The 26,536-nt window shown below is 39.5% G+C and overlaps 2 protein-coding genes across 5 annotated transcripts; one reads left to right on the top strand and one right to left on the bottom strand.

Annotated features, from left to right (window-relative positions):
- The first annotated feature begins 952 nt into the window (after positions 1-952).
- Positions 953-16,426, top strand: LOC131304849 (methyl-CpG-binding domain-containing protein 9). 3 transcript variants are annotated; one of them, XM_058332286.1, is made up of 10 exons: positions 1,438-1,528; positions 5,026-5,084; positions 6,255-7,361; positions 7,444-8,136; positions 9,261-9,566; positions 10,095-10,430; positions 11,097-11,195; positions 11,831-12,262; positions 12,986-14,812; positions 15,659-16,426. In XM_058332286.1, the coding sequence occupies exons 2-10, from the start codon at positions 5,082-5,084 to the stop codon at positions 15,956-15,958; spliced, it is 5,103 nt and encodes a 1,700-aa protein (XP_058188269.1). In that variant the 5' UTR covers positions 1,438-1,528; positions 5,026-5,081; the 3' UTR covers positions 15,959-16,426. The 3 variants fall into 3 exon arrangements, with proteins under 3 accessions (XP_058188268.1, XP_058188270.1, XP_058188269.1); XM_058332285.1 differs by lacking the exon at positions 5,026-5,084 and having other exon boundaries at positions 953-1,528; positions 6,260-7,361; XM_058332287.1 differs by lacking the exon at positions 5,026-5,084 and having other exon boundaries at positions 1,394-1,528.
- A 4,272-nt stretch (positions 16,427-20,698) lies between these two features.
- Positions 20,699-25,308, bottom strand: LOC131304855 (homeobox-leucine zipper protein HAT5-like). Of its 2 annotated transcripts, none has more exons than XM_058332292.1 (4): positions 24,710-25,308; positions 23,135-23,268; positions 22,462-22,701; positions 20,699-21,196 (listed from the first exon to the last, which is right to left on the bottom strand). In XM_058332292.1, exons 1-4 carry the CDS (start codon positions 24,789-24,791, stop codon positions 20,837-20,839), a joined length of 816 nt encoding a protein of 271 aa, XP_058188275.1. In that variant the 5' UTR covers positions 24,792-25,308; the 3' UTR covers positions 20,699-20,836. The 2 variants fall into 2 exon arrangements, with proteins under 2 accessions (XP_058188275.1, XP_058188276.1); XM_058332293.1 differs by lacking the exon at positions 20,699-21,196 and adding an exon at positions 21,225-21,865 and having other exon boundaries at positions 24,710-25,306.
- Positions 25,309-26,536: the final 1,228 nt, after the last annotated feature.

The raw sequence follows: 26,536 nt of genomic DNA, 5'->3' as shown, positions 1-26,536 counted from the left end.
TATATATATATATATATATAATTATGTATTATATATAGTAGGTTAGTAGGGCGGGTACTACCTCATATCGACCCCCTACCCGTTTCCCACTTTTTTTTAAAAATTATCCCCATACTCTATCTGATCCCCAAATAATCCCCGAATCCCCTACCCATTTGGGGCGGGTAACGGGGCGGGTTGGGTCATGTGGGGTTGAGCTCCCTTCCAGTAAGCTTTACTGTCCAGTTCCGATCAGTCGACCATTTTCTGGCTAGCATTGGTTTTATTTCATGATTGGATATGTTCATATTGTAGATCTTGTCGAGATACATAATTATGTCAAAAATTATGTACATCGGATATCGTTCAATACACGATCGGAATACATTTATTTTCGACAAATTGATGAAAGGGGTTCCAATTCAGTGTGGGTAAGGTCCCGTTCCGGAACGTAAAATAAGTACTTATTTTTTAAGAAGGCAATTTCAAGCTCAAAAATAATGTGTTTACGCAAATAATTTTTCTACCAATATAGATTTTGTTTAATAGATCTTATCAAGATCTTTAATACGGTGCAAAAAAAACTAAAAATTTATTTTTCATTTATATTATTTTTGAGTTTGAAAATGTGAAATAAGCTGCTTATTTTTTAAGAAGGTTTTTGGAACAGAGCCTAAGTATTTTTTTCCAAAAATCAAAATAATGGATTACGATCGTGTATTAAACAATATCCAATGAAAATGAATTTTTAACAAGTTTATACGTCTCGACAAAATCTATAATATGAACGGATCCGATAATGGAAAAAAACTGATGTTAGCCGGAAAATAGCTAACTGGCCGGGACTGGACAGTAAGACTTACTGGACGGGAGCTGAACCCGTTTATGTATGCATTAAAAAAAAAAAAATTAGATGTACTGGTTGTACTTGTTGCCCTAGCACCAGCCAATAAATTTCACTTCCTTCTTCCTTTCAACTTCTTCCCCGCTCAAGTCGGTTGCGCCAAAACGAAACAGCAACAAAATCTCTCTCTCTCTCTCTCTCTCTCCTCGCTTTTCACTTCACTTCAAATGCCTCCAACCCAATCTCGCTTCCGCTAATGGACCAACTCACCGATCCGACTCGTCCGAAACCAAACCGCCAAACTCGCTCCTCCATCGTCATCGACCTCAATGCAACCCCTTCCTCTTCCTCTTCACCCTCAACCCTACCACCACCTCCCTCCCCCGACGCCGCCTTCGCCGTCGCGCGCACCTTCCACGGCTCCCCGACGCCGCCGTCCGGATCTCCGGCGAGGATACCCGGAGGAGACTCTCCGTGCGCCGCGTGCGGCGAGACGGAGGAGGGGGAGGGCGGGGTGGTCGTGTGCGACGGGTGCGAGCGCGGGTTCCACCTCGGCTCCTGCGCCGGGATGCGGGAGCGGGAAGCGGAGGAGTGGTTGTGTGGGGAGTGTTTGAGTAAAGGAGTGGTGAGTAGTCGGTGGAAGCTGGGGTTGAAGGAATCCGAGGGTTCGGGGCAGAAGCGTAGAAGAGTTCAGTCTTTGGAAAGGTACGAATTTCGCGCGTTTGTTCTGTTTTGGTAGTTGTGGTACTGTTTTTTTGGTGGTGAGTATAGTCAGTAGTGGCTAAGTCACATAATGCACGAACGTGTTTTAAAAATATTCCAAAGCCGTAGAATGCACGTGTGCGTGCAGACCGTGAATGAGAATGCAAGCGCAGAGTGAAGATTGAGAGCAGATGGAGGCCCCCGCCAACGTCTCTGGACTCCCTAATGTTGCTGTCAGCCGCCACGTCCCGGTTATTTCCAAAGGACTTGAATTGAACTCTGAGTGCGGAGCGAGGGAGTGGAAACGGACGACCCTATTGAAGGATTATGTGACTAAGGTCGAACTGCGAAAGCCAGGATTTGACTTTACTTAGCAGTGGCGAACTAGGGTATTTCTTTTTTGATAAGTAAAAGATTATATTACCAAAAAGGCATTCAGGGAATGCCGCCCATATACAATTGAAGGCCACAAGACAAAAAGGCCCTATACACTTGTACTCCTATTCGACTGAAAAAGGTCAAACCAATCTAAAAATTGGTCAAGAGATGGAAAAAACGAACCAGTGTATTTCTGCATTGTCAACAAAAACTATACGCCATATGTATATATTGCTACTTGTTAAGCCTGGAAAAGAGATGAGATTGACAGTCTGCCCGTAAATTGACACATGGATTATTGACTCCCCTTGACCTACGTATGTCATAAACTTGACAGGACATCTCCAGGGGTGAGGGGTTTGCTCACTGGCTCATTTGGAGGAACCTTAGCTCGCCCCTATACTCAACCTAGCACCAACTCCATACTCTCAGTGCCACCTCTCCGTCAATTAATGACTCTGCCCGCCTAGGTTCGAAACTCATCCCACTGAGCGGCACTCAAACTTCCCTCGGAGCAACCCAGGCTGAGCGCATGGCTTAAAGACACTGTCAGGATCATCCAATAATTTGTGGATTGGGTGTTTGAGTTAGGGAGATTATCAGGCACCTTGAGCCTCAATCTATTGAGGGATTTGCACCCTAACCAAATTCACAGAGAGAAACACAAGACACAAGGTGTTGAGCTAGACTCACACCTCGTCGGTTGTATCATAAAAGTGTATGTAGCCATCTGCAGCTCGTCGAACCCCAAGGTTATCATACTTTCCCATTGCAGCCTCCAATATGATCACAACACAGGTGTAAGCGATGGTTGAGGAACCTTTAGGTTGTCGAACTAAGGGGACATGCCACCTATCCCTAGCTGAGTTGGCTCCCCCTAGTTGTAGTCACTTTGTACCAATAAAACTAGATTTTTGTAGTCTGTTCATCCTCTATACATAATGGATGCAGGTGAGCAATTATATTGATTCTGTTTTGTGTAGTTTGGGTTTTTTTTGCAACTAAATATATCAAGGTCATTTGGTCAATTTTGACTTGCTTCTATGTTTTACCTGTGATAAGTTGTAAATGAGCTGTCAAGTAATTGCCTGATTATTTGTTGAGTAAGTGGTTGTGTGTTGAATTGATGGGTAATACATACCATGTTTACTGGAGTTTGGATGTAAATGGTATAAATGTAATGAAACTCCTAGGAACTCTTTTAGATAATTGGATAAAGCATTTCGAAACCAATGGATTCATCGAGAGCTTCACGGGACAGACTTAGGGTATTCTTCAACCAAACAAGCCTCATCAAATGGTTCAAATTTCAAATGGGTGGGCAAAATAGGGTTGACTGGGATGCCATTTATTGGCTTTTGGGTAGTCTAGCATTTACAGGACATTTTATGATGGTTATTTGTTGGGTAGTCAAGCATTAGCTATATTTATCTAGTTGGCTTCTTGCCATGTTTTTTTTTTTTTAAAATTAAAACGTGAGGCTTAGGGGTAGCTTGTGTTTTTGCGAATTGTAGCACTGGAAAAGTGTTTTTATACTTTTTGAAGCTCTCGTGCATTTCTTTTTGTATTCTACTCGGTTATATTTTTTAATCATTAATGATGGATAAAATTTTCTTTCCCGATTAAAAAAAAAGCCTCATCAAATGCATCGTCTAGTCTCTCTCTCTCTCTCTCTCTCTCACACACACACACACACACTCTCTCTCCCTCTCTCTCACACACACACTCTCTCCCTCTCTCTCACACACATACACACTCTCTCTCTCTCACTCCCTCACACTCTCACTAGTCACTCCCTCACTATTATTGATTCATTTTGTTTGAATCAAGCCCTGTCATATCATAGTCAGTATCTAGTTGTCTGAATGCTATTCTTGGATCTGCAACACCAATTGGGTAGCAACCTCACTTTTTACATTTCAATTAGCGATTTTAGATTCTGTACTCTTGTTATGGTCTGTTGCCTATGTAAATCCAGTTTGGTTTGGTGTTGGGTTAAATTATGATTTTCAACTACCTTTTAGGGTAAAAAAATTATTGTAGCACATTTTCGTTAGGTAACTCTTGCTTCTTTTTTTTTCATTTCCAGATGATGTCTGTTGTTGATGCTATTGCAAGCATTTTCTATTATGGTAAATATTGGTTTCCAGGATAAAATTTGTGAGTTGGGTTCTTTGGGCTTTCATCTTCACGTAGTTTCAATGGATGCCCTTATATTTTTCTTTGAAGAGATTGGAAAGGTGTCTGATATGTGATCTGGTTCATGTTTCTTCCCTCTTATCATGTGAACTGCTTGTTTGCCTTGTTCTCTTTTGCACCTTTTTTGGCTAGAAATTGCTGTGTTGTTTAAAGAAGATTTTTGATACCATATTTGGAATTGATGCAATTCAATAGATTTACAGGTTACAATTATGGAATGGACATCTGAATGCTGCCTTAAATAAATTTCAAGTTTTGGACTAAATTTTGGCACCAATTGACCGTTGAAATTCTCTGTATTTTTTCCCATAAATTGTATCTATTGTTGTGCAAAAATGTGAACTTACCTTGCAGTTTTGTCACCGCAGGAGCAAATGTATGAGAAAAATCAAATCTTTTGATTTGATGAACTGAAAAGATGGAAAAAAAGTTTAAATTTTTTTGTAATTTTTTTTTTTCCAATTACCCCCACACCATAGTATCTAAGGGGGCAATAGATCGTATCTTCAAACATCTCTGCCATACAGTACCTGCACAAATTTGGCCCGCAAATAGAGAAAAGACCGCGCGAGAGTAGAAATTTTTTTTTTTTTTTTTTGGAGTTGGTAGTTGGGGAGGTTGGTTCAAGCATTGATTCAATATTTTTTTATTTTTTACTTTGTGGTCTTTAGATAAGATGAACATAAATTCCCGATATTCCTTTTACTCAAGGAATCTGAAAATCTCATGTGTTTCACAGTTTATTGGGCAGTATAAAGCCCTCCATTATGCCCTTGCCAGTGGCATATAGTGTATATCTTCCGGTCGCATTTTTGTTTTTGTAGCCCATTAGTACATGGGCTGTATCCCCTTGATGGCTTTTTGATATTTGTGTGTACTATCAATTTTTTTAAAAATTCTCACACATTGGCTAAAATATGTAGGGATCTGGAGTGGGACTAACATGGGATGGGTTCTTAGTTCTTGCATCTAGTCTTAAATGGTGAGTGACGGGCATGATTTTGGCTAATGAGTTTGTCTTCTCTAATTGTTCATGGCAAATAATTCCAAGAAGCTGCAAGTACATGAAATTGGGGAGGAAGCTGTGTACTTAAACGCAATGGGCACTGTAACTGATATGTTATTGAGTAGGTTAAGGTGGACCTTTCCTGTTTGCTTGCGAGAAGGGTTCAGCTAAGCTATCTTTCTATGATTCTATCTATGACTTGAGTTTATTTCTCACATTGAGTTTCACTTTTTTCGCTCCTAGTGTTTCCTGATTGGTTCATTTATTGAAGAACTTTCTTTGAGTGCTAGTATTTTTCAAGTGTTAGAAAGTATTACATTTTATTTTGGTTTTTAGAAAGCACACAACTAGTTTTAATTCAATTGGTGGCAAACAGTTTTGGGGCCCAACATTCACTGTATGAGAGAAATGGATTTCGGTGTCAAAAAGCACCGGTGTTGTAATGGCTGCTGTCAAATACTTATTGCATCACACTCACACCATGGCTAGATGTTGAGGAGGTAGATTTGCACTTCCTTTAAGAAGACTTAGGAGTAGTAATCATACAGCTACTACCCAAGGTCCAGAATCTGAGTGAGATGTATTTGCAGGCTCTTAGAGAGTTTATATCTGAAAAACATGGTGTTCTGGAAGAAGGTTGGGGTGTTGAATTCAGTACATCCCAGTGGTGAATATATCCTGTCTACTATGCTCAGATGGGATTGCTTGTTATCTTGAGGGGTTGTTCAATAGCAGTTTTGTAGAACCTGTTGTGAGAAGCAATGATCTGCTTCACTGCACAAGAGGTCACGTTTAGCCAGAAGAAGTGTTTTTTTTAAAGACTTTCAATGGCTAATGGCGTTGCTGAAAATAGCAAAACTTTCAGTGGGTTGTGCGAGGATTTCTCATCTGATTTTCATAGTGCGTCATGCAAGTTATAATGTACAAAAGACGGGAGCTAGACCAGAAGATAACTGTGGCACTGGGCCTCGGGAGTTAGTTAACTGAGTTCGTTTTTATCTTTATCACTTTTTTTCTGTGCAAGTTGGCCCTTTTTCTTTTAGCCGGATATGAGCTTATGTATGTGCATGGCTATGAGTTTATAAAGGTCTTTTGTGTTCTTCAGCTTGCTCTTCGTGCCTGATTTCACGTCTGCTTTCTTTTCAGGACAGGCTTCCAGTCCAGTATGAAGATTTCTTCGTTCTTTCTGTGGGAAATGTTGATAATAGACCATCTTATCATAATGCCAATCAGATCTGGCCTGCAGGCTATAGATCCTGCTGGCACGATAAAGTTACTGGGTCCCTCTTTATCTGTGATGTGTCAGATGGTGGTGATTCTGGACCTGTTTTTAGGGTTAGCAGGTGCTCCTGCTCCACAGTGCCCATTCCGAATGGTTCAACTGTCATCTTTATGCCAAATCCTGGGCAATCTTATTGGGAAGACAAAGAGAAAAATGATGATTTGGCTTGTGTCAATATGGACTATGATGAGTATTGCAGTGTCCAGATGCTTCTCTCAGATACTTCCCCGCCTCAGGAAAATGATGTTTTATCATGCCTTGGCAGTTATTCTGATAAATCTTCTGATGTTCAGGCGTCCAATTGCTTGCAGCTTGAAGCCTATCCCCTTCATAAAGGCTTCGGGAATGGTTTATCTGATACAGATGGTGTAAGGGACGAAATTGGCGAGTTCTTTGTTGAAGAGTCATCGTCATCTTCAGCATGGAGAATGGTGGCCAAGAAATTCGTTGACACTTGTCGACAGATATATATGAAGAGAGGTACTCTCAAGTTGTTCTGTGAGCATGTTGTAAATGAAACACCCTCAACTTTCCTTGATTGTACATATGGAAAGGACGATGGCAGATTTACCTCTTTGGCCAGATTTTTTGGTTCTTCACGCTCAATCAAAATCCCCTATGTTATCAAGGATACCATTGCATTTGAAACTGGATTCGAAGTGCTGTTGAAATGGCTGGACCAGGATAGATTTGGATTAGATATTGAATTTGTGCAAGAAATTATAGAACAGCTACCTGGTGTTTGTGCCTGTTTGCAATATGTATTACTAAAGGAAAGGATTAACTATTCATCATCTATAACTGTTGGAAATGGGATTCTATTGGTGAAGACGAAGGATGGTGTTCAAGGCAAGGACGAAAGAGCCAGGTCAGACATGGTTGAAGACCCTGCGACTGAAAGTCGTTGCCTTCCTCCGGGGAAGCCAGTTAGCTTAAAGCTTCCTGTTGAGATTGTAGGTGATGTTCTTCAGGTATGTTCATACTCTGTCAAGTGTGTTGAGTGAAAGCAAAATTTTCTGTATTAATGAAAACTGGTATTGTTCATCTTCCCAGGTATGGGAGTTCCTGTGCCGTTTCTACGAGGTTTTGGGTTTAGAGGACCCTTTGTCAATTAAAGAACTTGAACAGGAACTTGTTTGTCCATGGTTTAATGGCCTTAATCTCCTAGAAGAAGTTGGAGGGAAAATAGGAGAAAGATGTGATGTAACTTCTCCAAGAACTGTTGGTTCAAGCCAGCATATTGTACCCTCAAGCACTGAATCTGGTGCGGCAGTTACCATAGAAAATCCAGATGCATTCACAGGAATGAAAACAGAAGCAACAAAGGAAGCTAATGAAGCTAGAATGGAATCAGATACTTATTCCAGGTGGAAGGGTAATGCTTTAATTATGGCTTATCGCTCAGTGTTGAAAGTGCTAATATGTGAGCTCCAGTCCAAAGTGTCTGCAGTGATGGGCCCAAAGTTTGATACTGGAGAGTCAAAGCTTAAACGGGGAAAAAAGAAAGATATGGATTCCTCAGTTGGCAAAAAGGGCACCAAGTTGAATATGCTTCCTATCAATGAATTAACCTGGCCAGAATTGGTTAGAAGATATATTTTGGCTGTCTTGTCCATGGATGGAAACATCGACTATCCAGAAATAGCTAGTCGCGAAAGTGGCAAAGTGTTTCGCTGTTTGCTAGGTGACGGTGGAGTGCTTTGTGGGGCACTTACTGGAGTTGTGGGGATGGAAGCAGATGCAGTGGTAAGAGTGGATCCTAGTTCTTTATTCTTCATTTTATTGTCTAAATGGTGCCTGAGTTTGTTTAATGTTCTGAGTACAAGAGCCTATTGTTCTTGGAAGAGAGTTTTAGTAAACACAGGCTAATTTGTTGGATAGAGGAAGTCTTAGACATGGCCTCAAACCTTTTCCTTTTGACTTAGCAGTGGATTCTGAAGTAGTGGATTTGTATTTGATGCTATTGACCGTAGGTGTGCTACAAATGAAATATGGTGCATGGTTTTGCTGGTTTTATCCATTCAGTGATGGAAAACCAAAATTGTGAGTTCAGCATTATGCTAGGTTTAGTTAAGATGTTTATCTGCTGTGAATGTAAGGGAACAAGTAAAATTGACAGTTTTGCTTCTTCCTCTTTGTGCATTTAGTAAGTTGGCCTCAATCATTTTTTTGGGACTTTGCACAGCTCTTAAATATTATATCTGTTTTTCATGCCATTGATTTGGTTGAAATTTCAGAAAGAAATTGTTTTCTTTTTCTTTCTTTCTTTTCTTTTCTTTACCGAAAGAAATTGTATCAAACGTCTACTTCTGTTTCTCTCCGCTTCTTGGATTAGATTTGGAGTTATAATTACTATAGAACATTTGTTGTGATTAAAAGGTTTGATACCATGGTAGATGATGAAATAAAAAATCACACTGCTTACTCGTTAAGTTCTTTAGATAAGTAAGGTAAATGGACATTATGGTCTCTATTAATAGAGGCTGCTGGGAGGGTAAAACTTTTTATAGCCTCTTATAGACCTAACCTTCTGTATTTTTTCCAAAAGTCGCTGCTCTTAGACTTGATTCAGCCTTCCCACTTTTGTCAAGGGAGCTTTGACAATTGCACCTACCAATGCCTTTTATTCAGACATTGTCACATGCCAGGCGTTCGGATAAAGCACTACATCTGAAATGCTCCTCATATGTCTAATCCTTATGCGCAAGTTTCTATCTCCATTATAGCTGTATCGATTCTGTTGCCTCGCATACAAAATGCTTTTAATTTTGGATGAGGGTTTACTTCTGTTATCTTTGAATCTTTTTTCACTATTTCTGGTCGGTAGAGGAAGAACTTGTGCTGATGAGCTGACTTGGGTTTCTGTTCAGTTACTTGCACAGGCTATGAAGAATATTTTTGGTTGTTTGAGCAGAGAGAATGATATGCTTAGAACAGATGATGGGGGATCTGATGCAACTGGTGCTTGTGAAAGCATCGCTCTGAGTGATAATAATATTCCTGAGTGGGCACTGTTGCTGGAACCTGTTAGAAAGTTGCCTACAAATGTGGGAGCTCGAATACGGAAGTGTGTTAATGACGCGTTAGAGAAAGGTCCTCCAGAATGGGCAAAGAAAATATTGGAGCATTCAATTAGTAAGGGAGTTTATAAAGGAAATGCTTCTGGACCTACAAAGGTGATATTATCTATTATAGCCCAACTTCTGTATTGTGATGGTGATGAAATTATTGTAGGATGGATAATCTGTTCTATTAGTCAACTAATTTCCAGCTATTAAAGAAATTCTTTGTGTACCTCACTTGATAATTGTTTTCTACTCTTAGAAAAAAGGCAAATAGTGAATTAATTTCGTTTATTATATTGTATCGGGTTAGCTTCCAGCTCAATGCCTCTATACACTTTCTTTGGTTGTTTAATTCTATTCTATGGATTCAGGAATGGTTCTGTTCCTTTTTTTTTTCCTGCAAAGAGTGATCGCTAGTCAGAAATTTTGTTGCATCTTATGTTTTGTCACCATGTTCCGTTGTATGTTTTTTCATGTCCGTTGAGCTCTTTCTTTGTAACTGAAGTATGGTACGCTAGTTTTTACTTCAGGAGCTCTGAAGTTTGAGTGACGTGTAGTTTTTGTTTTTATTTACAAGTTCCTTAGCGTGTCTGAATCCTAAATTGAACATCTTTCTACCTTTGTTTTGGGTGTAAACAGAAAGCTGTAGTTTCAGTGCTAGCAGAAGTCCATGGTGAAGGGATGGCACAGAAACCTCATAGGGAAAAAAAGATGAAGAATTTCGTATCTATAGCTGATATGATGATGAAACAATGCCGTATTATACTACGTCGAGTGGCTTCAGCTGATAGTGAAAAAGTTTTCTGCAACTTACTGGGGAGAAGACTGTTAACCTCCAGTGACAATGATGATGAAGGGATTCTTGAATCTCCAGCTATGATTTCACGTTCTTTGGATTTCAGGACGATTGATTTGAGATTGGCAGCTGGGGCCTATGGTGGATCTCATGATGCTTTTCTTGAGGATGTTCGAGAGGTCTGTTTCCCTTTTTAACTTCGTTTGATTGCAACCTCTTCTGATTGCAAAAGTTGTGCACCATCTTAGTGAGGTTTTCTATGAGTAATGGCTTCTCTTTTTTCCATGGATTATGACTATGAGTACATCGTTAGTGCCATATGTCATAGTCTCACTGACCTCAATTGATTTGGATACAAGGCTGAAGATATTTTTGTTGGTTTAATAGTTGAAGTTTATGTTGTCTGGGTATCAATTATCATTTTATGTTGATTTAGCAGTGTATCAATGAGCTTGTGTGGTAACTAAACCCACTGTTTTCTTGATTTTGAACCGCATGGTATTTGCGCTATGCGTGGTATTTTTCAGTCAGTTTTCATTTCGTGTTTCTAGTTTTGTTTTCCTATGTGCACTAATGTTTTGAGTGTTTGCTTTGCATGGATAGATCTTTTTGCAGTTTAAGTATACTTACCTATCATGAGAACTGATCATGAACTTGTTTCAACCTCTCTGTCTGCTTCCCACAACACGAAGTCTTTTGATGCTGGTCATTAATTAACAGTATTGAGCTTGCGTCAAACTTCACCGCCTTTATATTTTGTTTGGTCTTTAGTTTGCTTTCTGGTGATATTTGTGTGTTTGCCAACTTACATGTAAAGCATTCTAACTTATTTGTTCAACTGGCAGTTATGGACCCAATTGCGAACTTGTCACAGCGAGAAGCCTGACTTGGTTCAGTTGGCTGAGACATTATCCTCTAATTTTGAGTCTCTCTATGCAAAGGAGGTTAGTTGGATTTCCCCATCATTGCCCCTCCTTGAAACAACAAATCCCCTATCGTTTCTCTCGATTCCTCATAATTAAAAACTATTTACCAATCAAAATTGAATGGAGAGAATATCATCAGATACAATCATAGTATCATACAATTGAAGGTATGCAGTATGCTTTATTAACGTATGTGATACCACGTCTCCCCTCCAATGTTTAGATATAACACAGGGTTATCACCCATAAGTACTTCTACATAAAAGAAGCGGTAAAGTTATGACCAAACTCCGATCATATGCAACTGCTGTTGTTACTTTCTTCTATACGGGTGATGCTGTACATTGCACATACGGTTTTTTGTTTGTTTTTGTAAACGATTTGTATGCATGTTTGTTACGAATGATCAAGGTTTTTTTTTTTAGGCGGTGAACTAATCTGTACTTTCGAAAACATAGAGGGGGAAAAATAAAAGCAAGATGCATCTCTAGAGCATAAATTGCAACGTAAATACAAGGCCAATATTGTTTGCTACCCTCACCCTTTCCTTGCCTCTGGTTCTTCCTCTCCACTGCTAATCTAAACCTTTCGCTTGTGGACCTTGCTTTTTATGCTTCATAGCTTTTCATGAAAGGTTACTCTTTCTGATGCAGGTTGTCAGCCTATTTCAGAAATTTGTGGGTTATGCCAAGTTAGGGTGCTTATCTGCAGAGTTGAAGAAGGAAATAGATGATTTTCTCGTCTCTTCTAGTGAACTTCCCAAAGCCCCTTGGGAAGAGGGTGTATGTAAAGTTTGCGGTATTGATAAAGATGATGTCAGTGTTCTCCTGTGTGATACTTGTGATGCAGAATATCATACATATTGCTTGAGCCCTCCACTTCCTAGGATTCCTCAAGGAAATTGGTATTGCCCATCTTGTGTCGCCAGCAAACATAATGTTCAAGATGCATCAGAATGTATTTCAATCGTTCCGTGTAACCGGAAAAAATACCAAGGAGAATTCACCTGTGTTTACTTCGACACACTTGAACATTTAGCGTCTGTACTGGAAGAAAAGGAGTGTTGGGAGTTCAGTGTAGATGAGGTTGGTCTGTTTGTCCTCAATGATAGCTTTTCTTCTCATAACTTGTCTTCCTAAATTTTGATTTGTCTTCATTTTTCTTTTTAATCTTAGGTAGTTTTGAGTATTGTGATGCTATGTTCGGCCCAGTACTTGCTTTCATATGTCTTGCTATTTATTAACAGAAAAGCTATGAGTACCGACCATGGGGGAGGGAAATCGTACTGACGGCCGCCGGCGGGCCGTCTCCGGCCACCGGACGGCCGATCCAAGCCGTCCAAAAATTCTAAAAAAAAAAACCGATGGGGCCTACGCGAGAATCAACGGCATCCGAGGTGTGTAGGGTGCTTGATCCGAGTACCCTTTTTTCGTGTATATATACATATAGCACAACTCATTTATTAACTGTGTTGCGGCTGGTTTGGCAAATAAGCCAAATGTCATTTTTTTTTTTGCTGCAATTGTTAGTTTCGGGTCAAATTTTTGTGGATTATTGGTTCGTCTCAACGATAGGAATCAGAAAGAAAAAAATTATGCCATATTTGGTCTGAACCTACTGTGCATTTCACTTGTGGTTTTCAGTTTGTATATATGGGTTGCAAATATCTATTGCTGTTTTGCATTTTTAGGGATTTGCGATACTTAAGTGGCAGATACCTGGCATGCTTTGTGAATTTGTTGGTGGTGCTTACATTTTGTTTGCTTCATTATATTCACTTAATTTCGTCCCCTTTATTGTGAATGCAGAAAACTTTCCTGCTTAAATTCCTTTCCGATGAGTTGTTGAACTCGGTTCTTATTCGTCAACATCTTGAGCATGGTTTAGAATTGTCTGCTGAATTGCAGCAGAAATTGCGATCTGTTTCCATGGAATGGAGAAACTTGAAGTCCAAAGAAGAAACCCTAGCTGCAAACCTTGCAAAGACTGGTAAATGTCCATATTTCAGAAGTTTGGAGGAGAAGTCTGCTAGTAAAAGCCTAAGTACAGAACCTTTGGATGCTGAAGATCGCCTTAAAGATGGCCAATTATCTGGAAACTTTTTGCCCCCCATGAATGACATTGACAAGGATAAACCGTTCAGACAGAAGGAAGTGCTTCCATCAAATACACTTCAACAAGAAACCAATGGCTTGAGTAGAGGGAACAGTTTCCATGGTGGCATGAAGCAAAGGGATGATAACAGCCTTGAGTTGAATTCAGTTAGGAATGAGATTTCACATCTGCAGGGCTCCGTTAGAAGCATAGAAGTGCAACTATTGAAGCTATCTTTGAGGGGGGATTTTTTGGGTAGCGACTCGGTGGGCCGATTGTACTGGGTTTTGGCCAAGCTGAGTAGACATCCGTGGGTGATTGTGAACTGTAGGGAGATGACACCATACATGCATAATCCCAATGATGCTAATACTACGTGTTTTCCATGGGTTACTTACCAATCTGATGCAGAAATTAAAGGACTAGTAGAATATTTGAGATGCGATGACCCAAAAGAAAGAGAACTGAAAGAATCCATTTTGCGCTGGCTGAAGCTGAGATCGTTAGACTCTGAACATAATGAAAACCGAAGTCAGGATGAGCCTCAAATGGCTTCTTCTGGGTCCACAAAAAGGGAAATTTATTTGTATTCTGAATCGTTGGTCACGAAGGCAGGCAGTTTGCTAGTGAATAAATATGGTCCATGGTCTGAGCCAGACATCATTGACCTCTTGAAGAAGCGGGGAAGAAAGACAAAACCCAATAGTGAAGACAAAATGTTTAGGTGCTACTGCTTAGAACCTGTGTGGCCCTCTAGATATCATTGCATTTCTTGCCATAGAACCTTCTCCAGCGAAGTGGAGCTTGATGGGCATAACGATGCTGCGTGCAAATTAGGTATACAAGCCTCCAAAAAGAGCAATCAAAATAGTGCTTTAAAGGGTAATATAAGCTTAAAATCTGGGACTATGGAGCAGGAAAATGGCTATTATGAGCTCAATTCCAAGTTGATTAAATATCAAAATGATGGACTAGTATGCCCATATGACTTGAAAGAGATATGCTCCAAGTTTGTGACAAAGAACTCTCTCAAGGAGTTGGTGCAGGAAATAGGTCTTTTTGGTTCTAATGGCATTCCAATGCTTGTCCCATCTGTATCTCCGTATCTTACTGATCCTACACTGATGGTAGTTCCCTCTAAAGTAGTTGTAGTTGGCACGGGTGAAGAGCCTAAGATTGATGAACAGAGAGTTTTTATAGCTAATGCAGAACTTGATAATAGTTCTCCTAGAGCGTGTGCCGCAAACGGATTCACTGGATCACTGAAATCAGATAAACCGCCTTTTGGATCCTTAGAGCAGAAAGATGGAAGTGTGTCATGTCACAGTTTAGATCCAGCTCTAGGTAACTGCTGTGTCATTCCAGAGTCTGCACTGAGGCCGTTAGTTGGCAAAGCTTCTGTAATTTTAAGGCGACTCAAAATCGATTTGCTGGATATGGATGCTGCGCTTCCTGAAGTAGCTCTGAGACCTTCAAAAGCGCATTTGGAAAGGAGATGGGCCTGGCGCTCATTTGTTAAATCTGCAGATACCATACACGAGGTCAGTCTAGTTAAAATTTTCGTTGGGTAGTCATCTTCTCAATCGGTACTAGTTTTCCAGTTTTTTCAATTGCTGATGTACTAGTGATCTTTTACCGAGAGTTATTACTGTTGGTTTTAAGTTTTTCTGGCTAAGGATTAGAGCTTTTCTTTCCATAGTTATTTGCATCGGTTCCCTAAGGTTATTCAGAGTAGTGGGTGCTGCTAAATTTCTGGAACCATGAAGGATAAATTGCTTTGCTTTTAGTACAAGGTTCAAACTTTTTGAGTCGGAGTGTCGGACATCCTCACCATTGTAACACGAGCGATAGAAAGATGGTAGTAATATTTAACATCCAATTGTTATGAGTTATTCATCCGTAAGGTAAGCAGTGGGATATTGCTGAAAGAAGCAGTGGCTAAAGTTGACGCTTTGATATTTCAAGTGCAGGCAGTTGTGGTTAAACTGACAAGATAAAACAATACAGGAAAAGGGAAGAAAGAAAGGTGGAAAACGAGAAAAAGAACTCTTTTGGCCTTTTGATTACTAGAAAACCTTCAAGGAACACTTCATTCCTAACACTAGCAGATAGAGAACCTTTCTTGATCGGATTCCAAAACATAGGAAAGAACATCTCTGAAGCAAAACTTGTCTCTTGGAGTATATATATCTAATGAAACATTTGCTACACTTATTTCCCATCTCCTATATGTCGACTTCCTTGCTCTTGTTTTTCGTGATAAATCAGAGAAATGGAAGTATAAATCTGTCAGTCTTCATCAAGCTTGTGCGTCAGTGTGTATGTTGCGTTTATAAAGTCTATACACGAAGTCAATGGTCATTTTTCTCATCATTCCTTTTGCTCAGATGGTTCAAGCTGTGGTTGCATTTGAGGACTTGATTAAGACAGAATACTTGAAGAAGACGTGGTGGTACTGGTCATCACTGTCGGCTGCCGCCAAGATATCTACCTTGTCTTCCCTTTCTCTGCGGATATACTCTCTGGATGTTTCCATTAATTATGAGAAGGGTTCTGTAAATCTAGACAAACGTAAACTCAGCGACAACAAACCAGATCACAAGCCAGAGTCTGTTTCAGGTGCAACTGAGAAACTTCAGCTAGGCAAGAAACAACAAAAAAGAAAAAGGGAACAACTAGAGGTTTGATTTTGGATTTTTTTGGTTCTCTAATTGAGGAGATCGAAATTCGATGATTGCTTTTGCTGGAACTTATGGAATTGGAAGCTGTCAAATGGGATTGAGGACAAAACTGAGGGCTGGAAGCGAACGGCTAGAATGTGATCTCCTTATGTACATATGGAGAGGAGAGGCAATATTGGTTAACCTCTAGATGCTGATTTTTTGAAGGCGGATTTTACTGAGTATTTTAGAGGGAGAAGACTACAGAGGAACAGTTGCATGAGAATGCATAATTTTGAACTATATTCTGTAGTTCTCATTTTTGACAGCTTGATGGATGTTTTTCTGGAATATTTTTTTTGTCATATGATGGGTTTTTTTTTTTAATTTCTGATGAATAGAATAGCAAGATTCATTGATAGAAACTAATGTAAAGAAGAACAAAAAAAGGAAAAAGGAATGGCAAAAGGCAAAATGGGTGTTGCAGATTATATATATCTCTCTCTCTCTCTCTCTCTCTCTCTCTCTCTCTCTCACACACACACACACACACACACACACACACAAACACACGCACAGACACCCCCACCCACCCCAACTGAGTTTGTGCAGATTAAATGAGTTGTGATCAGCTAAGGTGCTAGAGGCAATTTGGTACGCTTTGGAGCTTGCATTTCTTTTTTCGGTTTTATATGGCCGGTTATTGGTTACTCCGGGTGGTTACTCCGGGAGTATCAAGTCTCATTGCCACGTGGTCCTCCTTGCAAATAAAAGATCGTCACTTCAATATGTGGATCACTCATTGTCTTTCAACTATCAAACAAAAGTGAATTATAATGTTCCTAGTGCATAATTTGTCACTAAGTAAGTAGTTGGGAGTACCACATAGGCAATGCGGTACTTTAGGAACTCTGAATAGTTACTCGTTGTACATGTATTCCACTTAGGGATTTTTGGGCTTTTTTTATATTCAAATTTTTTTCGCATTCGTTCGTTTTGTGACAAATTTTTGTAGGCCATTTTGAGTTGTATCTTAGATATTTTCAAAAATATATTTGGGTAAACGTCATAATTTTCTGCTTTTCCGATTTCTTTCATCGAGACAAATCAATAATTCACAACAACTTATCGCAAAAATAAACAAACGCGAAAAAAATTTGAATAATAATAAAACGAAAAAAGCTCAAAAACTCAAAAATCCCTCAGCGGAACCTTGATAGCTTTTTGCTGTCACAAAGAATAAATAAAATTTTCAGGTGGTGCATTCAGCCGTGGACTCTAAAGTAGAGTCATTTTCTGCTCCGAATCAACCCCCAGAACAAATATCAAACCCTTTTCCCCTGCGCTTTCGGAAAAGCAGAAACGGTGGATTACCCACTAGTGTCCATCTTTTTGTCACTGCTAATAAAGAATTATGGAAACCGATGGGTTGTCAAATGAACATTCTGGGTTTCTGGATCAAGAATATATATATATATATATATATATATATATATATATATATATAGAGAGAGAGAGAGAGAGAGAGAGAGAGAGAGAGAGAGAGAGAGAAGAACAGATTCAAATGGGTTGAAGTGCAACTTGGGGAGTGGTGGTTAGTGACGGGAGCTTGAATCCCATCACATGGGTGTGTCTTTTGACTGATGAGTGGATGTTTGTTTGGACCTCAGGCACGAGAACGAGCCACGCAAGGGTCACGGGAGAGTTCGCTCGGTGGTTAACTTCAAGACTCCGAAACTAATCGAGGTGTGCGAAATGCGAATGCTGGTCCGGACATCCGATTATAAAAAAAGAACAAGCCATACAAAAGTGTTCTAACAGAGACGGCAGTGTTGGAGACTTTGGAGATCTAGCTATTCGAACCGATATGTGTTCACCTATTCGATGCACGTGAATCAAATGAATCTACCATGAAATTTTACATGCATACGCATTTGTATATGAATCTGTAGTCCGATGTGATTACAAATAGTTGTCGAACTAACACCTAATAAGCATCAAATCATGTTTCCTCCGAAAAAGTTCCCACCTCTAACGACGAGAGAGGATGCAAAGAACTAGTGAATTACTCAGTCGTAGTGATCCATCGTGTGGTATCGATCTTTCATTTGCGAGAAATACTGCACGGGCATGGCAGTGCCAAATGGTACTTGGGGAGAACCCAATATTTGACACTTTTTAACATATCGTCCTAGAACCGATGATCCGCAACTCCTGAATAATTTCATTATTTTGTGTTATCATCGAAATTTGACGAGTGAGCTGTCACTGAAACTGTCAATACTTTTGGGTCATTTTATTTTATATATCTTCAAAAGATATGGATGGAGCAAAAGATCGATTGGAGGGTGATGCTGAATTGCTGATGATGTACTTGACAAGACCACCTCCATGCTAGAAAGGCCTACAATTCCATCTTTTTCTGCCATATCCTGTCCAATTTGCCATCCCTCTAAAAAATTCCCAGTGCTTCCAGGTCCGATCTCCTCTGTTCTGAAAATCTTCGAAAAATCTATCAGCACAGAGGCACAGGGGTTTTTGGCACAGAGGATTCAAGAGCATTGAATAATCTTTATATTATTACATGACGGGAATTTAGTTGAAAGAATAGATCAGAGCAAGAGCATCACAACGAGGACTTTTTTTATAACAATAATGGACTTAGTTCCTCAAATTTGTAAGTTAGACTTTCTCCGTAAGCAAATTTTTCTGAGCCGTTGTAGATTTATTGATTGTTAACTGCTTGATAACGACCCCGGGGTAGCGCAAGCAAATCCGGACACTTGATTTAAAAAATGAAGAAGATACCCAATCTCTTCTATTATTTGATATGAGAATCATTTCAATTTATTACTATCATTTGAGTTAATCTGAAAGGACATTTTAACGAGTCAAACAATAATCAAGCTAAGACTGGAGTAGCTAAGAGCATCTCTAGCAGCCCCGCTTCTTTTCAGATTTAGAGGATTTGCTGAGCCCCAGAGTTCAAAATAAGAACCAACACCCTTGCCGGAACCCGCGCGCTACTTCTCCCTTTGCTGTAGTGATTCATCGCGCCCTGTGAGTCACAGAGGCACGCGTGATCCTCTCCCTTCCTCCCCCCACCCCACCATTTCTCTCTCTCTGCCTTCATAGCGAGACCCGTTTTCGCCGACGGAGAGTGAGAGATAACATCGCCGACGGAGTTTCCGCACAGTTAGTGATGATTTTCCGGTGAGGGCTCCATCACAATCCGTGGATACTCACTGTCCTTTCTCACAGTGAGTTAATTTCGTCGAATTATTTAGTAACCGATGTCCGGTTAAGTCCAATGGATGACAAATCGTTTTGTTGTTTGAACAAGTAAAGCTGAGTCGGGAGATGAACTGAGAATGCGGTGGGTGTTGAATGGCCATTTTGATTAGGCTGTCAGTGATATATTTTGGATAGGGGTAGCAAATTGAACCCAGACCCATTAACAAATTCAGACCCATCAACTAAAAAATAGATCCAACCCAACCCATTTATTAGTTGGGTAAGAATGGATTCAAACCCAGCTAACCCATTATTAATTGGGTCATAATTGGGCATTAATTGGGTCAACTTGAATGACCCAATGGACAATGAAAATAACCCACCAAATTTCATCTCTTAATTGGTCTCTTTTGCAATTTTGCAATTAAGAAGTGAAAGAGTATGGCCCCTCTCTCTCTCCATCCCTCCCCCCTCTCCAGGAGCTCTCTGCCCCCCCCCCCCCCCCCCCCCCCCCCAATTCTTCACTCTCTCTCTCTCGCCTCCCCCCCCCCAACCACAATCTTCACTCCCCCTCCCCCTCCCCGCCCCCACCCCAATCTCCGAGAGCATGGCCTTCTCTCTCTTTTATTTAATTATTTTGTGCTAAATCACACGCATTCAAAAATATTTTGAATGGTCCGAATTAAAAATCAATTGCGACCGGTAATAATTATTTTGACCAGTCAAAATTGAAAACACATCTCATCCATTAATTACGCGAATGGACCCGTGAAATTGTGCTCCGCCGTGAATAAATTTCTCTCATGATAGTCCCGCAAAGGGTTTGGATTAAAAAATTGACTTATTTTTTTGTCCTTATTCAAAAAAATTTGCATTTTTTTTGTTTTGTGTCATATTTTTGTGACTTATTAATTTGTTTTGATGAGAGGAATCGAAAAAGTAAAAAAATTTGATCGAAACTTATAATTTTCTGAATAAAAACAAAAAAAAATCAATAAGACAAAAAAAATTACTTATTCTCGTCTTTTTGAAAAAAATTATGAGTTTCGATCATAATTTTTTTTTACTTTTCTAATTTTTTGATCATAATTTTTAGTATATATGTAATTGGGTTAATGAGCGGGTCGGGTTTGCTTTAAAATAAATGGGTCGGGTTGGGTATGGGTAATTAGACTCATAGTTAATGGGTCTAAATGGGTCAATGACCCATTAAAGACCCAACCCACTAACAATTTACCCAATTTGACCCAAACCCGCCCGTTTGCCACCCCTAATTTTGGAGCAAGCTAAAATAGAATTTGACATTTTGGGTAGATATTTTGGCTAGGATCTGCTGGAGATGCTCTAAGAAAACAATTACATCACCTTTAATCACTCAAGCCTCGTTTGATTTAGAGATTAGGCGCCTGGAATTGGACTATGTGTGCTTACAAAACCCAAAAGGAGCTAACAAACTAAACAATTAAACGATTCGTTTATTGTCTTAAACAAACAGCACTTAACTGATTTTGTAAAGAAAAAAATAATCAGCTATTGATCCAACACACAACTTTTATTCAGCAACCATAGCCAACCATTCACTTATTTCTTTTTGTTTCCTGTTTTTTCTGCAACATGCTACAGAACCATTTTGGTAACATGATGACTACAAAGTTGACATACTACATATTTTTAAGACCAGACCCAAGAGCCGAGCGGCTCTCCGGCCTCCTCAGGGTGTTGCTCCACCACCGGAAATGCATCAGTGAAGTAACCCTCTTCCTTTTCTGATTGGAACCCATCCATCGGGGCTACATACGGTGGGTAGTCGGTGTTGAGGAAGTACGAGTCACCACTGTCCATAAGCTGCAGGACATCCTCGTCCACAACCACACTTCCACTGGTTCCGGTGCTCAGGCGATCCTCTGACTTTACATTCATTTGGAGGGGTGGAAAGTCGGGCACATCCTCCGGATTCGGGTCTGGTTTTTGACCTGCTACTGGTGCTCCAGCCACCTGTTCTGCTTGCAGCTTCTCGGACAAGTAGACAACCTGATCAAGTCTTAGCAAAGTGAGAATCACATCCCAAAAGCAATCGTAGATAGTACTAAAATTGCCGGAAGACCCTAGTGTCAAATCTAAAATATATTTCACTTTCTTGAGATCTAAGGTATATTCCTCTTAGAGGATGAAATCCACTTTTAAATTCGGGGTGGGGTTTAGAACATATGCTGTTTTCCTTTTGATAAGTTCCAGATAACAGAATCTAATCTGTTGAGCTAAATGTTCCAAAACACACATACAGACACACATCTACATATTCGTGGCTAAGGAAGATTCTCATTGCTAGGAGTCTAGGACCCACTACAAGTAGGTCCCGATCATCTTCCGGCAGGCAGGCGCGTGCATGAGATTAGGATTGAGTTGTCTGATCCAAACCTCAGCTTCGAACTACAACTAACAGTACCAAAAAATTGGTTTAATTTGAAACTATTTACGCTTCTTTTCTTTACGGTAGCATCAACAGTGTAAAAGACACACAACTGCAGATACAAACAGTGGAAACAACGGCATGACAAAAACCTTAAGAATTGGCATTGAAAATAGATTCATGTTGCACATTTTTAAGTTCATATCCGAGTCAATGATTAGCAACTCCTCAAGTCTTAGTTTAATCATAGCATTTGATTTGATGGCAAACAAATCCAGTCGCAAAAGCATCTGCATATCATGTTGATAACAGTGTAAAAGCGTTAAAAGTAAAACTATATGTGTCTAATGTTCAATTTTTTTGGATAAATTAAACTTTGCAACCACTTTACCTCAAATCTCTTTTTGGACTCTTGATTTTGAAATAAAAATTTATGCGGTTTTGCTATCGTATTATGTACACTTTAGCACTCCCTTCTCCACAAGAAATTAGTCCGTTAGATCTAATTGGATGGACAAAAGCAGGTGAAATTTTCATCCATTTTCTACCTATGTTGATGGAAAAAAAATTGACCTGACAATTAGACTTAGAATTTTAGGTTTTAGAAAAAAAGGCTATCAAGCTATTCATTAAAAAATTTAACGAAGATTTATGCGGTTAAGGAAAGATTTACACAGTACAAACATACTTACTCCAACAGAGGATTACATGAGGAAATATAGTTAGTGACCGACTAACCTCAGACCCTGGGCTTAGCCCAAGTGGTCTACCGTTGTGATTAATTTCCAGTGATGAGGTTATGGGTTGGAACGTCTACCCTTCATAGCAGTCTAATCTTCTAACATCCTATCGTGTGGCAAAAGGAAAAAGAAATTGGCCTATTTACCTCAGCTTTGAGCTTCTCATTCTGCTTGCTAATGGAGTTGTAGTCAGATAAAAGGGATTCATACGATGACTTGAGGCGATCGAAGTCTCTTTCGAGCTGTTTGGTCTTCCACCTTGCACGGCGGTTCTGGAACCACACCGCCACCTGCCTGGGCTGCATCCCCAGCTTTTGTGCCAGCTCGGTCTTGCGCTCTGGCTCCAGCTTGTTATCTTCTTCAAAGCTCTTTTCCAGCAGGTGTACCTTCAATCAACCAGTTAAAACCTCAAGTCAAAAGTTAGCTATATATTAACCAAACAACGCTGCCAATCAAATCACAACCAAATCTCCCACTCCCCTCTCTGCAATATCTTCACTTATATGGGTTGCTTGTATACCCATATATTAAACAAAGACACCGCTATCAAGTCATAACCAAGTCTCCCCTCTCCGCGGTATCTTCACGAAAATGAGTTGCTTTTATATTCTCTTTTAAATTTTCAAAAAATTCCCCCTAGATTCCCCCTACTTCCAACATTTCTCTCTCTCTACCTCTCTCCACTTATTACCTTTACTATTTTTCAAAAAAAAATTCAAACAACAATCCAAACATAGCATAGCGTGTCCAATAATCGAATACGCCATCTCGTCAACAAGCATATGGAATTTTTTAAGTGGGGAAGTCACTGTCACTGACCTGCTCAGGAGTGAGGCGGCGTTTCTTATCCGGCCACTGCTCGTCATAATATTCTTCGTCGAACAGTTCCTCCGGCGAGCTGAAAAAAGGTCGCCTCTTCAGGGTTTCCCCCACACTCATCACCGATTGTGTTCCTAAAAACCCACCACATAACCCTATTATGGAAACAAACTATTTTCTCAAAAGTATTCAACCCAGCATCTGTCAATGAATAAAACTAGTACTCTATATTATATGGAACCACAGAAACATAGGGTTGATCGTTTCTTCGGTCAAAGCAAATTTTTTAACTGGATTTATATACAAGATCTAACCCAGGTCTTTGTTGAACACAGACTTTGGAAGACTATTACTCCAGACTTTGTCGTAAATTACAAACATTTTATATGAACTCTACATTTATATGTGCGAAAAAATCAGATTGCTCGAACATCAATAACCCCAGCTTATTCTTACCAAAAATAGTTGGCAAGTTGGCATCCGTCTTGGTGAGAAAAAGCAAACCAATGGAAGAAGTACCCGATTATTTCTTAACATCATAAACGGCATACTTGCCATCGGTATTTGGTACGAAAACAATAATCCAATGATGCAGTTATTAAAGTCCAATCTACTTAGATATCTTGTACTGATGAATTCCTCAGCGGGCTCAACATCATAGCGATTCGGGTCATCGAAGTGGGCCAAGTGCAAATAATATGCACAGAGAACACATACAAACATAATAAAGATAAAGAAGAAGATAAATTCTAGAACCACACTCACTCCAAACACTTCACAAACACCACTAACATTGATCTGTGGGTTCCCATGTGAATGTGAGTGTGCGTAAAAGAGTTTGCGTAAGTGTGTGTGGTTGTAGAACAATCGGAAGACAATAATTTGCTCCTGTGTTTGAGTTCAAGTACTATAAGCAAATTGCAAGTAGTAAACAATTTAACAGAACCAACAGGAGAGTATCCGTATATGAGATAGTACACCCGTCTCAAAAAGATTGTCCACAAAACGAAAACATAAAAATAACGTATTTTTTCGAGAAAAAAAAAAATACAAACTTTTTGTCTAGTTACTGAATATCAACGGATTTTTTTGAACTTATGAAAAAAAAAAGTGTGAATTCTGCTTAACAAAAATGTATTGCGAACTGAACAATCGTTATAATCTTCTTCCGTCCCATAAAAGATTGTACGATTCACAACACGAGAACTTAAAAATTTACTATATCTTCATCAAGAAAAAAGAAAAAATTTCAATTTTTTAGTTCATTAGAATTACTCATCGGTAACTAGTTACCTATCTAGTAACTCGCAACAAAAAGTTTGACAAAAATGCATTTATATTTAAGTCTCGTTTCACGGGCTAAACGGGCTAAACAATTTTTGCGAGACGGAAGCAACGAAAGTAAAAGTCTACATGCTTGTCCACCACAACACCGGAAACAACTATGTCCGGAACAGTTCGATGCCTGTGAACCCATGTGCATCGAAAGACCTTAAACGCATCGAAAGGCTTTAGACGCAGTTGGATCCAGAGTTGTGTCCATACAAAAAAAACTCCTACTAAAATGTAAATCACCTCGAAAAATGGGATCGCAATTCCCGAAGAACAGCGTGTTCCCGTATCCCGATGTGTCGAAGAACAGGCGGCCAGAATCCATACCCCAAAATTACAGCAAAAACCCAACAATCCAAACCCAAGAACAAAGATCGGATACAGGATATCTATATATAGATATAGATGTGCGTATATATACAGAGGGCGGACGTGATGTTAGAAGAGCATGAGCTTGTGGCGGAAGAAACTGGTGCTCCACAGCAGCCTCGCCGGCGTTTGCAACGGAAATATACCAACACCCATAACGGTAAACCAATTTTTATCAACCTCACCTTCAGGAATTTCACGGCGGAGAGGAATTCTAGTGGAATGATGTGGGATTTGGGAGCAATCAGAGCTTATAGTAAAGGTATAGTAAAAGCGAGCCAACAATGTCAAGAAATTATGAAACGTACTACTATTAAATCCCTCTCTCTCTCTCTCTCTCTCTCTCTCTCTCTACTTTGACTGTATTGTTTCTTGTCGGAGAGTTTTTCCGGCTAGAAATGGGAGAGGGGAGACCACCGCGTTTTATAGAGGCAGTGGTTCCTACTAAATGATTCTCCGGCCCAAAAATATTTGCCCATTTCATTCCGGAAAGCGATAAAAATACAGGAGGAGTAAGTTTCTACGATAATTGATTCAATTTTTTTTTTATAAATTAAAAGAACTCTTTAATATTTAGTACGACAAAAAATTTGAAGTTTTTCCAAAAAAAATGTATTATTTTTAAAATTTTATTTTGCAAAAGGGGGAATTTTTTTTTGAAACGGAGATAGTTCTTGAATAACCCTCGAGAGTTTACTTTTACGAGAAATGATGTGGATATTTAGGTAATTTCTGTTCAAAGTATGACGAAGGGCAAATTTTGCAACGAACCCAAGGTTTTACCGTTGTGACATATTAAACCCTGCACTTTCAATTGCAACATTTAAAACCCTATGCTTTCCAAACAAGGACAATCCCCCATCCATTAAGATCCGTCTAAAGTAATCTAAAGTGACCAGGCATACACGGTACGCTAGGCTTGAGAAGCCTGATTCGATTTAGGTCGCGTTTTGTTGACGGTTCGAGGTTTCAAATGCATCACAGAAATAAAAAATAGCCCTATCTATGACAAAAATGCAGCCAACATTGCATAAATGCAATTCAGTATAAATCTTACATTCATTTTTTATTTGACTTGCTCTCTTTGGCCTGACTAGGCAGCTAAAGATGCATTTTCTTTAATAAATCCCTTGTAAATTCTCTATTATGCCCCTAACAACCACACGTAGAGCATTTCAATCTAGTGTTCTTCCTCTATAGTTTATAGGGATCATGTAGAGCATTTCAATCTAGTGTTCTTCCTCTATAGTTTATAGGGATTTTTTGGCCCATCCAAATCTATAAGTCTCTATTTTTGGGGTCCACTAGTAGGTCTTTTCAGCTTTTGGGGGTACTAAAGGGTCTAAACCAATCTTTGGCCACAACTCTTTGCCATTGATTGAGCTCATGAGATGTCTATAGATTCTAAGGTATGTTTCCTTCTTAAATGAATCACACACTTGTTTCCTCTTTAAAACCTAAGGCAGCTATCCCATGGTCACAATGGATTCCAATTATGCACCAAAATAAACATACATTATTTGGAACCTTGGTTGGACTTCAATTTGTGGCCTCCAGACATGTATCTTGAAAGATGTACTCATTGGTTCTCCTCAATTGAACTATATAATCCTAACCCTTATGATACTGCTAACCAATGCTACCCTCAATTTTCAACATGGCATGTTTTTTTCCACATCAACTACTAAGTCTTCCCTTACA

The sequence above is a fragment of the Rhododendron vialii genome, chromosome 10a (genome assembly GCF_030253575.1).
Source record: "Rhododendron vialii isolate Sample 1 chromosome 10a, ASM3025357v1".
NCBI classification, from domain to species: domain Eukaryota; kingdom Viridiplantae; phylum Streptophyta; class Magnoliopsida; order Ericales; family Ericaceae; genus Rhododendron; species Rhododendron vialii.
This window is presented reverse-complemented; position numbering and strand designations above follow the sequence as displayed.

Coding starts and splice junctions, on each gene's coding strand:
- LOC131304849 (XM_058332285.1), top strand. CDS start 1,080: ATGGACCAACTCACCGATCCGACTCGTCCGAAACCAAACCGCCAAACT. Junction 8,137..9,260: donor GGATGGAAGCAGATGCAGTG/GTAAGAGTGGAT, acceptor GTTTCTGTTCAG/TTACTTGCACAGGCTATGAA. Junction 11,196..11,830: donor AGTCTCTCTATGCAAAGGAG/GTTAGTTGGATT, acceptor TTTCTGATGCAG/GTTGTCAGCCTATTTCAGAA.
- LOC131304855 (XM_058332292.1), bottom strand. CDS start 24,791: ATGGATTCTGGCCGCCTGTTCTTCGACACATCGGGATACGGGAACACG. Junction 23,269..24,709: donor TTGCGATCCCATTTTTCGAG/GTGATTTACATT, acceptor GTGGGTTTTTAG/GAACACAATCGGTGATGAGT. Junction 22,702..23,134: donor GCCGCCTCACTCCTGAGCAG/GTCAGTGACAGT, acceptor GGTTGATTGAAG/GTACACCTGCTGGAAAAGAG.